Source organism: Saccopteryx bilineata, chromosome 3 (genome assembly GCF_036850765.1).
Source record: "Saccopteryx bilineata isolate mSacBil1 chromosome 3, mSacBil1_pri_phased_curated, whole genome shotgun sequence".
NCBI lineage: Eukaryota > Metazoa > Chordata > Mammalia > Chiroptera > Emballonuridae > Saccopteryx > Saccopteryx bilineata.
The window spans coordinates 266602798-266614924 of NC_089492.1; the positions used below are offsets into that span (position 1 = coordinate 266602798).

A 12127-nucleotide genomic window follows, 5' to 3' on the forward strand; every position below is an offset into this window, starting at 1 on the left:
GGTACAATCCTATCATGCCTCATAGAAGTGATTTTGTATTAGAGACTTCCCCATTATGTATATTGGATTAAGGGTTTGGATTTCTACACTATAAAGTGGGACAGACCAGGAGCTCAGACACACAGTTCCTGCTATCACAATTGCAGGGGCTCCCCTGATCCCTTGCCCTTCATGGGAAGAGCTGGTTTTCTGCTTTTCCCTTGTCTTCTTTTGTGGTTTGCCTGTCTTGGTGAGACACCAATAAATAGGATGGCCCCCATCCTCTGACTCCGCCATTTCTTTATCGTCTATCCGAATCCAATGCGAACCTGCATGGACCAGAAGGCTGCTGTGATAGTGGCTCTGGCCCTGGCTGCTGGCTTTACATTTGGCGTAGTCTGTGGCAGGATTCAATACAGATCGGCAAGGAGCCTTTGAGTGGTGGAGTAGAGGACTGGCTAGTGTTAGGGTTCCCCATGGCTGTCCTTTTGGGGATTGTAGGCTGGCTGACTTTTACAGCCATGTGTGAGGAAACTGAGAGCTCTGTGGAAGAGGCTGCCCAGGACCTGCAAACCAAGCAGTGGAAGGAGATGGAGCAAATGCAGGAGAAACCGATGCTGACCCTGGAGCTGGAGGAAATGCTGGAGGAGGAGGCCAACCAGGTGTTCGAGATTCGCCTGGAAATGGAGCAAACGCTGGAGGAGGATTCAGAGGTTCGTGAGTTGCAGCTTGCCCTGGATGTTGCGGAGAGCCAGCAGCGGCAGGAGGCCGGGGCTGAGGCTGAGGCTGAAGCTGGGGCTGGGGCCGGGGCCGAGGCTGAGGCTGAAGCCAAGTCTGGAGCTGCAAGGTCTGTGGAGCAGAAGGCGGCAGTGGACGGAGGGTCGAGCCCAGCAGCCGGAGCTGGTGTTTTCAGTCCCACTTTGGAGGATGAGGAGAATCGGGCTGGAGTTGCAATCCGCAGTCTCCATAAGATGAGAGCCCAGCTGGAAGGAGCACCTACTGCGGCCCCGGTAGGTCTGCGATTTGGGGACATAGGGCTGGACATACTTTCCGGAGCAGAGATGGAAATGCTGACTGCCATTGCCACGTGCCCCTCTTTGGGACAGTGTAAGACCTGCCAGGACGGCAGGGATGAAGGGGGTGGCTGATGCCCCATGTGTGTGGACTGATTTCCTGGACTACGACCGGAGTGGGCATTGGCTCCTTTGTTGGATGGATTTATGGATTACGGATTTTGGACAATGTGAAATACCCTGATGGGGGTGGGGGGTGGCTTTGCTGGAAGCACTCCCCTACCCCGGGAAGCTTTTCCCGTGGCTAGAAAGAAGACCGAGGACATTTTGCGCTTTGGGCAAAGTGCTCAGAGACTGGTGAAATGTACCTTTGTAATTGTTGAAACTGTATGATTTTGCTGTTGTAATCTGTGTAATGTTCTAATTTCCTTGCACAGGAATGCTGGTGATGTAAATTGTGGGTAGTAAAGTGAGCATAGGGGTGGATTGTTGGGCGGATAGAGTGTATTATGCTCACTTTGTTAAAGAGGCCGTTGCCCAAGTGATATTAATGTGTGTTGAGAATTGTTGTAGCCTGAGGCTTGGTTTTGGGATTAAGCCTGTCCCACCCTTTTTGGTGTGAGGTGGTACAATCCTATCATGCCTCATAGAAGTGATTTTGTATTAGAGACTTCCCCATTATGTATATTGGATTAAGGGTTTGGATTTCTACACTATAAAATGGGAACGGAGCGGGAGTTTGCTCTCTTGGTTCCTGAGATTAGAAGAGAGAGCAGAGGAGAGCAGAGAAAGGCCACGTGGAGGAGGCCAGGAGAAGCAGCCAAGATGGCGGAGTGCTGAGTGAGATGCCAGTTTGTGTAGAGTTTGTATCTGGGATAAGGAAGGAGATGGGGAACAGAGGTGAATAAGTCTGGTGAGAAACCTTTGATTCTAGGAAACTCGGATAAGTCAGTAGCTTTGTGAGCACTGAATGTGACTGGGTTTTGGAGCCCAGTGTGTATTTTTACTTGCCCGCCGGGTGCAAAGCTAGAATTAAAGACTATGGCCCACCAGTTTTTGGCTCCGCTGTTTCTTTGCCGACTGTCCGAATCCAATGCGAACCTGCATGGACCAGAAGGCTGCTGTGATAGTGGCTCTGGCCCTGGCTCCTGGCTTTACATTCATAAAATTAGTTTGTAATCCACTGTGGTTCTGGGAGGTAGATGCTGGTACGTCCGCCTACTCCAGTGCCATCTTGTCTCCTCATAGTTTTTTTTATAGTCCAGCCCTCCAACGGTCTGAGGGACAGTGAACTGGCCCCCTGTGTAAAAAGTTTGGGGACCCCTGCTCTATGCTGTAGTACTTTACATCCCCATCACTATTTTCTAACTACATTTTTTACTTCTTAGTCTCTTTGCCTTTTTCACCCGTATACCCCCTCCCCTCTGGCAACCATCAGTCTGTTCTCTGTGTCTATTCCTCTTTAAATTTTGTTTGTCCGTTTATTCTGTTCTTTAGATTCCATATATAAGTGAAATCAGATGGTATATGTATTTCTCTGACTGGCTTATTTCACTTAGCATAATACTCTCTAGGTTCATCTATGCTGTCATAAATGGTAAGATTTTGTTCTTTTCTATGGCTGGGTAATACTGCATTGTATATATGTACCACAGCTTTTTTATCTACTCATCTATTGATGGGCAGTTGCATTGCTTCCATATCTTGGCTTTGTAAGTAATGCTGCAATGAACACACGGGTATAGGTATTCTTTTGATTCAGTATTTTGGGTTTCTTCGGATAAATGCCCAGAAGTAGAATTGTTGGGTCATAAAGCAGTTTCATGTTTAATTTTTTTTCTTTTTGAGGAACATTTATATTCTTTTACATAGTAGCTGAACCAGTCTTCCCTCCTAGCAACAGTGCTACAGGGTTCTTGTTTTTTCTACAGCCTCACCAACACAGTATTTGTCGATTTATTGATGATAGCCATTCTGACAGTTGTGAGGTGATATCTCATTGTGGTTTTAATTTGTGTTTCTTTGATGATTAGTGACGTTGATCATCTTTTTGTTTGTCTGTTGGCCATCTGTATGTCCTCTTTGGAGAAGTGTCTATTCAGGTCCTATGCCCAATTTTTAATTAGATTTTTTTTGGGTGTTGATTTGTTTTGAGTTCTTTATAAATTTTTGTTTTTAACCCTTTTTTGAATGTATCATTGGAGAATTAACTATGATAATTTAAGTAGGAATCTTATATTTTGTGATCTTAACTGACTCATATCCTGTTTTCATAGTGCCTTCTGATTTCATAATTAATGTTATATTTTTTATTATTTTATAGTTTTAAGGCTATCCTGTCTTACATTTTTTTCTCAGATGGCCAAGTGTGACGCTTGTCAACGACAGGGTAAGCTAAGTGAGTCCATAAAATGGCGAGGAAACATCAAGCATTTCTGTAATCTATATTGTGTCTTGGAATTTTGTCATCAGCAAATTACAAATGACTCTCTTTCACAAAGAAAAGGTAAAATTAAACTTGGCTAATGGGATCTTTACATCAGTGCTAAGATATACATACTATCAGCATATACAGTTGTAAATCATATAATAAAAATAAAATTCCACTGGGTTCAGATAGTCTGAATTTCCTTAAATTTTCTTGTAAGAATCTTTAAAGATTTCCCTTGAGAAAAAATGAATCCTGATGCTTTTTGCTATCATAATCAAACACACCAAGGGTAATAAATATAGAAGTACTTAATTGTATAGGAAAATTGGATTTGGTTGCTTTATAAAATAAATGAAGAAAAAATTTATGTATTGATTTTAGAGAGAGGAAAGGAGACACAGAGAGAGAGAGAGATAGAAACATCGATTTGTTCCATTTATTTATGCACTCATTGGTTGATTCTTGTATGTGCCCTGACCGGGGATCAAACAGTAACCTTGGTGTATCCAAGATGATGCCCTGACCAACTGAGTAACCTGGACAGGGCAATTTGATTGCTTTTGATCAAATTTATGTGTACATAAATAACAACACTAAGGGATATATGCTATTCAGTTAGTAAACTAGAAATAAAAATAGAAAATTGGGGCAAATAAAGGAAGGGGATATAAGTATGTTAATATAGTTGCTGTGACTGGTATAAGGTTTGATTCAGAGCTTGCTTGTAGCCAAGGAAAAAAGAAAACACTAATTATATCAAAAAATAAAGTAGACCAGTTCTTCATGGGTAGCAAAGTTTTTCTTGGCTAAGAATAAAATAATTTTGTAAGTAGGACAGCTAATGTGGTCAGAATATACAGATGAATAAATATATACTTGGCATGTTTTTTAAAGTAGCTCCCTAAAGTAGGACTTCTCTGATTTAGATGGAGAACATTTGATTTTATGTTCTCCGATCAAAGCCTGGCATGCTGCTGAATTGACGGAATCCATGTGCTTTGGCTTCTTGTAGTCTGGCTCTGGTCCACCTTTGCAGTCTTATTAATCATCATCTTATCCAGATATGCCCTGGGCTAATCTTTTGTGCTATCATCCATTCCCTGAGATTAGTCAGGTGGGTGGTAGAATTTTCATTCTGTGGTGTGGGTCAATAAAACCAGTGTTATTTTGTGGATGGACAGCTATGATACTAATTTATAAGAATTGTCATGTTAAGTTTTTATTTGAAGCAATATAGGTATAGGAGTTTTAATATTCTTCAGTAGAAAAGCCCAGCTAACCCTGCAGCTAATACCTATATTTTTACCTGTTAAATATCAGTTGAAGTTTATCTTTTTAGGGAATCAGCCTCTTTAAGTCCTAATGAACACTAATCTGACCAGAATCACCCAACTCAACATTATATAGTTAGATATTTGCATTGCATCTTGAAAATTTAGTTGTTAAACAGTTTGTGTGTATGTGTGTGATCCTTTTATTTATACTGTATCTTTTTATTTTAATCAGTAAATATTTCTAAGGCACCAACTGCCTCACTGGAGCTCCCTTCTTCAAGGACAGATACAATACCAGTTATAACCAGTGTGGTGTCATTAGCAAAAATATTTCCTGCCCAGCCCACAGGGAACACTAACAGTGTTTTAAAAGGTATGATTGGGGTCAAGTCGTTTGTCTAGACTGTGGAAATGAATGTTGTCTAGTGTGAGTATCTGTTATCTGTAATGTTTACATTTATATGAGGAAACGTGTCTCTGTCTTGGAGGAAAGCGGGTAGCAAGCAGGGTGGAATGGATAGGCTAGGAAGTGGCATGTATAGTTTATTTTTTAAAATAATCCAAATGATTTAAAAACAGCTGCCTTTACCACCAGAGATTCTGATACAGTAGGATGGTATTGCGGCCCAAGAGCCCTTACCTTTACCAAGGTCCCCAGGCGATACTGAGGCTGAGTTTTCTTGGACCATTTTTTAGAAATTCTGGGCTAGACTCTAGATCTTAGTGGGAAGAAAGTAATTTTTTGGTTTCAGTGTTTACTTCTGTATATTCTGGGGATAATAATGTATGTTTTAATTTATAATAGGTGCAGTCACCAAAGAGGCAGCAAAGATCATTGAAGATGTAAGTTTTATTTTTAATATTTGCCTGATGATGTCACTTTATTTTCATTTTGGATATATCTGAGTATATTTCTGTTTGCAGCTTAGTCTTTAAAAAAGTGGAGTAGTATGCATTAATTTTTGTTTTAAAATATTATTAATAGAAATGAATTTCTGATTTATTTTATTATTTGTGTCTGGTTCCTTAATGTCTTTAAATACTTGTTAATTTCATCTGGTTGCTTATTATTTTCAACTGAATTTATTGGAGTGACACTGGTTAATACAATTGTACAGGTCTTAGGAGCCCAGTTTTACAACACATCTTTGTATACCGTGTTGTGGATTCACCCCCCCAAGTCAAGTTTTCGTCCTTCACCATTTATCCCCCCTACCTTCCACCACCTGCTCCACCCCAGCAGTTACCACAGTGGTCCGGGCCCATGTGTGTTTTTCCTTTTTTTTTGTCCTTTTTTGTTCTATCCTTCCACCCGCTTCCCCGAGCCACCTCCCTGCCAGCAGTTGTCAGCCTGCCTTATTTCTCTCTTTTACTACATCCAAGTAATCTTTTGACTAGAAAGTTTCTTGAAAAAGTTCAATATAGTATCATTTTATGCATCTTTGAGTTAAGTCAGGCTGAAAATAGTACAAAGTAAAAACATTTAAATTCCCACTTTATGTCTCAAATTTGAAATATTGTAAAACTTCCTAAAATTAAAAATTTTTTTTAAGAAATGAATACTGGCAGGATGAAAGGATTACAAACTTTGTCATTATTGTCCTGTGTCAGCATCAGTTGAGCAGAAAAACAAAATTCCCATCATACTTTAGGAAGATTACATGAATCTAACGTCTTAGATCTTAGATTAATGTTTTGGTGACTGTTGTGCCGCTCTCGTAACATTTATTCTTGATACAATTAAAAATTATTTTTTATATAAAATAACAATGTCATTCAGATTCATTAAGTGGTGGTGCTAGTGCTAAAAAGTGTGCCCAGAATTTAATAAATTTGGAACAGAAGTTAAATGTGATAAAACTCGGGCCCTGGCCGGTTGGCTCAGCGGTAGAGTGTCGGCCTAGCGTGCGGAGGACCCGGGTTCGATTCCTGGCCAGGGCACATAGGAGAAGCGCCCATTTGCTTCTCCACCCCTCCGCCGCACCTTCCTCTCTGTCTCTCTCTTCCCCTCCCGCAGCCAAGGCTCCATTGGAGCAAAGATGGCCCGGGCGCTGGGGATGGCTCTGTGGCCTCTGCCCCAGGCGCTAGAGTGGCTCTGGTCGCAACATGGCGACACCCAGGAGGGTCGCAACATGGCGACGCCCAGGATGGGCAGAGCATCGCCCCCTGGTGGGCAGAGCATCGCCCCCTGGTGGGCGTGCCGGGTGGATCCCGGTCGGGCGCATGCAGGAGTCTGTCTGACTGTCTCTCCCTGTTTCCAGCTTCAGAAAAAAATGCAAAAAAAAAAAAAAAAATGTGATAAAATTCTGTGAAGGCCTGACCAGGCGGTGGCACAGTGGATAAAGCATCGGACTGGGATGCAGAGGACCCAGGTTCAAGACCCCGAGGTCGCCAGCTTGAGCGCGGGCTCATCTGGTTTGAGCAAAAGCTCACCAGCTTGGACCCAAGGTCGCTGGCTCGAGCAAGGGGTTACTCGGTTTGCTGAAGGCCCACGGTCAAGGCACATATGAGAAAGCAATCAATGAACAACTAAGGTGTCGCGACGAAAAACTGAAGATTGATGCTTCTTGTCTCTCTCCATTCCTGTCTGTCTGTCCCTGTCTATCCCTCTCTCTGACTCTCTCTGTCCCTGAAAAAAAAAACCCCAAAAAAACCTGTGAAGAAGGCCAGACTACTGCTGTGATATCTCATCCTGTTAATTTGGGAGAGTGCATCCTGGAGCATATTAGAGATAATGCTCAAAAGAAACCAAAACATGATTGAAGCAGGTACACCCTTTAGTTCACAAAGTTATCTTATAACCAGGCAAGGATAATGAAATAAATGGACCAAATCCTGGCAACACAGCTATAAGACCAGTGCTGACATAATGCGCTCCTAAGGCCAGGCTGTCATCTGTGCTAAGGCGTGAAGTGTTTTTGTTGATTTGAAAAGAGGTGACAGACAGAAGGGCTTACTACAGGTAATAACTGGCTTTCCATTTTCAAAATCCACCAAGGTATTATGAATATAAACATGAGTAGGCAAGCTATGTCTGCTAACTCCAACGCTATTGAAACATTTCAGCTTTACCATACTTTAAAGGGGCTTTAACTTGGAAGACAGCATAACCCCTGCTAATAAAGAATCTGTGAAAGTAGTAAAGAAGGTAAATTTGGGCAAGGTTAGTGAAGAGGATGTTGAAATTTTGCTTGGGTTCTTCACCATGGATTAATAAAGAAAGACTTTCTACAATTAGAAAAACCAAGGTCCCGTGGAGTCTAATTGCCGGTGGGCTAAGGGAGAGGACGGCTGGGGTGGAACATCCAGGCCATGGGGGCGGCCAGGTCGTGGGGGCAACATCTGAGCACGGAGGGGGCTGCCAGGCGGGTTAGCAGGTTGTGAGCATGCTGTTTTGTCAGGTGCTGCCCAGTGGCCCATCATTGGCATTCTGGGCCGCCTGCGGGCTGCACGCCCCTTCTGGCTGCAACATATAGACCTGAAAGCGCCTATAGTTTTGAAGCACTGACATCTCCACAGGGCTTTGTATGCGTGGAAGCACTGTGACATCTCTAAAGTAGCACTGTGCAAACTGAAGCATTTGGTAATTGTAACGTGCTGTAGGCTTGGAAACCAAACTAAAGCCTTTAGTAAATCTTGTAGCATTGTAACTTCTCTGAAGTGCTTTGGAATCGCAAACAGCTGAAATGCTTTGGCATATCTGAAACCTAGAGAACAGTGATGGCCAGTGGAAAGAAGGGGAAAGGTGCCCATGGCGTCAGAGTGGCACAAGGTCAAGTACCATTGGAGCAGCACTTCAGAGGGCTTTTCCGGCAAGCGCAGCTGCTTTAGGCAGACCAGTGGTGTGGCCCCTCCAGAGGGCTAGCTCATAGCTCTGTAGCATTCCGAAGGGCCAGCAGCCCCAGCTCCTGAAAGCCCACAGGGAGGACGATGTGGTCTGCATACTACGGTTGTCCCTGGGACTCATCCCACCATAAAGATTCTTCCTCCCTTTCCTCCTCCCAGTCCTCCGGCCCTGGTGTGGACTGGGCTGCTTGTGGAGGCTGCTTGTTCGTCAGGGGGATCCCATCCCCTCTGCACCCTGCCGTCCCCTCTCTAGAAGAAATGGCTTCTCTAGAGGAGGGAAACTGCAGCCTTAAGGTTAATTTTAAATACAGTTCTCTTAATTTCATGAACTCTGAGTTTGTAGCTGAAGCTGAGGGTCAAAATTATACAATGAAGAACCAAACAAGACCTGTGGTGGCACAGTGGATAAAGCGTCAACCTGGAAAGCTGAGGTTGCTGGTTCAAAACCCTGGGCTTACCCAGTAAAGGCACACGTGGAAGTTGATGCTTCCTGCTCCTCCCCCCTTGTGTCTCCCTTCTCTCTCTCTCTCTCTCCTCTCTCAAATGAATAAATAAAATCTTTAAAAAAAAATAAAAAAGAACCAAACAAGGTGCAGAAAAGGAAGAGGGATGGACTTGGTGACCAGGCTGTGCTATGATCTACCTGAAGGCTATACAGGGCATCTTGGGAAAGTCGATGCCTGAAAGGAAGGCAGAGACTGCCACTAGGGTGAAACTGAACACAGGAGAGCATCCCAGCCGTGGAGAAGGACCAATTAGGAGTGTCACTGCGTCTGCGCCTCAGAAAGAGGAAGAGCCCCAGGGTCAGAGGAAAGAGGGAAAAAGGAACAGCCTCAGTGACAGGAGCGTGGTGCTGGATCCTCAGGAGAAACCCAGCGAGGAGCCACTTGGTAACCGAAGGACAATTATTGACAGGTACTCTCCACCCCTAGAGCTTTTGGATGACTCTGACTCGCTTTTAGAAACCAAAAGCCTAATAAAAGAAGGGAGGCAGTGATGTTGCACACCTCTTCAGGAGGTGACTGGTTCTCCCATGTGGCTGAGGCATCCATAGTCAGTTTCTCTCGGGAGAAGCCCAGCTCGCTGAAACTTTCAGCAGTTCCGGGGCCTTCTGCCTTCCCCACTGACTATGCCATGTGCCTGGCTGAGTATACTTTGTGTGACTATGCCAGCGATTGGACCTACAGTCCCAGGCCTTCTAGCTACCCCTCCATGGGCAGCAGCAGCAATGACACCCTGCAGGCTGGGAAGAGCAGCCTCCCAGCCAGGGCCTGCCTCCTCAGTGATCATTTCCCCAACTCTACAGTGAGCTCCTAGAACACCTCCAGAGATCTGAAGGCGACAGATAGAGGAAGGCAGATCTCAGAATTCTCATTCATTTTGCTTCTCCAAAAGCTTAGAAGAGCAAGTGAAGGAGAAAAGAACATTCCAGGAGTTGAAGATGCCACCCTACTTTTATGAAGGACTCTCATCTATCTCTCTGCCAAGGAGCCATTGGGAGCCAAACCTAGAGAAAGGTTTCATTAATACCAATTGTCACTTTGACATGTTCTATTCCAAGTTGTCTTTCAAAAGGACCTTTAACAAGTTCAGAGAAATTTATAGCAGCTCCTTCCCTAAGGAATTTCAGGCCTGCATTTCTGAGCTCTGTGATCCCAGGACACTGGCAGATGCCCATAGGTCAAGCTGTTGAAAGAGGATCTGGTTTGGGGAGGCCTTTGGCTATCACCCTCATTACTACAGTGAAAGTCAAGAGAGAAATACTTTGTAAGCCTTAAGGGAACCCATGGCTGTGGCATTTGGGAAAAGGGGCTTGGATTACTCTGATCAAGTCATTATGCCTATGCTAGCACAGCACAGGGTAATGAGGTTCTCTTTAGGTTGTTTACAGTTTTTTTTTTAAGTTCTTAATTTATTAATCTTCTCATAAAAAATCTGCACAGTCACTACAGATAAAGCCACTGAAGAATCTTGACTCCTCTGTTCTTCAGTCTCCAGCTCACGTTTTGCCAGCACCAGTGTTGGCCTTTCAGTCTCCCTGACTTTCTTGGTTCTGTTCTTGCGTTCCTTTCGGTTTTCTTGAGGTCATCTTCTCACATAGGCCAAGTCTTGCAAGTCTAGGCTTGGGTTCATCTTTCTTTGTGTAATCCAAGGAATCATAAATCATGCCAAAGCCAGTTGTTTTGCCACCACCAAAGTGGGTTCTGAAATCAAATGCAAAGATGACTATGTCTGGTGTGATTTTATACATTTTGGCTAGTTTTTCTCGAATTTCTGTTTTAAGTGATGTTGCTTACCCAGGGTGAAGGAAGTCAGTGACCGTTTGTTTCTGCTGAAGTAGTCTGCTGGTCATGAACTTCCTGATCCAAATAATTACTGTGTTGTTCACGATGCTGGCCCACTGCTTAAAGTTTTAATTCCTCTTTTATTTGTTGAAATCTAACAAAAGAGTTTTTCTACTTTTGGAACTCAAGAATTTAGAATTCCTAAAACTTTAGTTGCTCTCATCCAGACCATTTAGATGTTATTTGTCAAATTCTTCATAAGCCATTTCTTTCATCATTATTATGTAAGGTGTGGGGAGGATAAGTACTTTGTGACTTATTATGGCTAATTAATATGCATCAAAACATTTGTTTTCCTTCTTGGGAAGCAATAATAATAACAACAGAAAGAAAGAAAAACAAAGGTAGCAGGAAGAGGGCCCTAGCAATTAGCCTACGAGGCCTTCAGTATATCAACCAAGAGTACAGTGACTGGCATAGGCTCTTGACCCTATTTCAGCAATGGTTACTAATTTTGAAGATAATCCAAATGTGGATTGCTGCTCCAGGTGGCAAGGCAAAGGAAGGACAGTGTCTGTACATCACAAAATCCACAATGAACAAGGGGTGGGGGAGGTAAAAGGAGGGTATGGGGGTAAAAATGGTAATAGAAGGAGACTTAACTTGGGGTGGTGAATACAATAGACAGGTGATGTATTACAGAATTGTACACCTGAAACCTATATAATTTTATTAACCAATGTCACCCCAATAAATTAATTTAAAAAGTAAAAAAAAAATCAACAATGAAAAAAAGAAAATGCAAACCACATTAGATTCATTCATTTTTTTCCCCTTCTTTTCCAAGCGAGAGGAAGGGAAATAGAGAGACAGACTCCCACATGCTCCCCAACCGGGATCCACCTGGCAACCCTTGTCTGGGGCCGATGCTCTGCCCATTTGGGGCCGTGCTCGCAACCCAGCTATTTGTAGCACTTCAGATGGAGACTCCATGGAGCCATCCTTAGTGCCCAGGCCAATGTGTTCAAACCAGTTGAACTGTGGCTGTGGGAGGGGAAGAGAGAGAGAGAGGAAAGAGGAGGGTTGGAGAAGCAGATGGGCACTTCTCCTGTGTGCCCAGGCCAGGAATTGAACCCAGGACTTCCACATGCCAGGCCAGTGCTCTACCACTGAGCTAACCGGACAGGGCCTAGACTCATTCCTTAGCAGAAGTCTTTCAGGGAATCAGACCACCCTTGACCATAATGTGGAGAGATAGCTTGTTCTAATTTGATAATCTCTTCACTCTCCCACTATAGT

At 43.6% G+C, this 12127-nt stretch overlaps 1 protein-coding gene and 2 pseudogenes across 9 annotated transcripts in view; 2 read left to right on the forward strand and 1 right to left on the reverse strand.

Annotated features, from left to right (window-relative positions):
• Nucleotides 1-12127, forward strand: part of ZMYM6 (zinc finger MYM-type containing 6) — a 72040-nt gene that overhangs the window by 44542 nt on the left and 15371 nt on the right. For all 9 annotated transcript variants that reach the window (XM_066269684.1, XM_066269689.1, XM_066269685.1 and 6 more), the window contains 3 exons: nt 3351-3498; nt 4930-5070; nt 5503-5540. In XM_066269684.1, the coding sequence (XP_066125781.1) occupies nt 3351-3498; nt 4930-5070; nt 5503-5540 (327 nt within the window). The remainder of the gene's footprint in view (nt 1-3350; nt 3499-4929; nt 5071-5502; nt 5541-12127) is intronic.
• LOC136328758 (putative deoxyribonuclease TATDN2 pseudogene) lies at nt 8449-10446 on the forward strand (annotated as a pseudogene).
• LOC136328759 (small ribosomal subunit protein eS24 pseudogene) lies at nt 10543-10926 on the reverse strand (annotated as a pseudogene).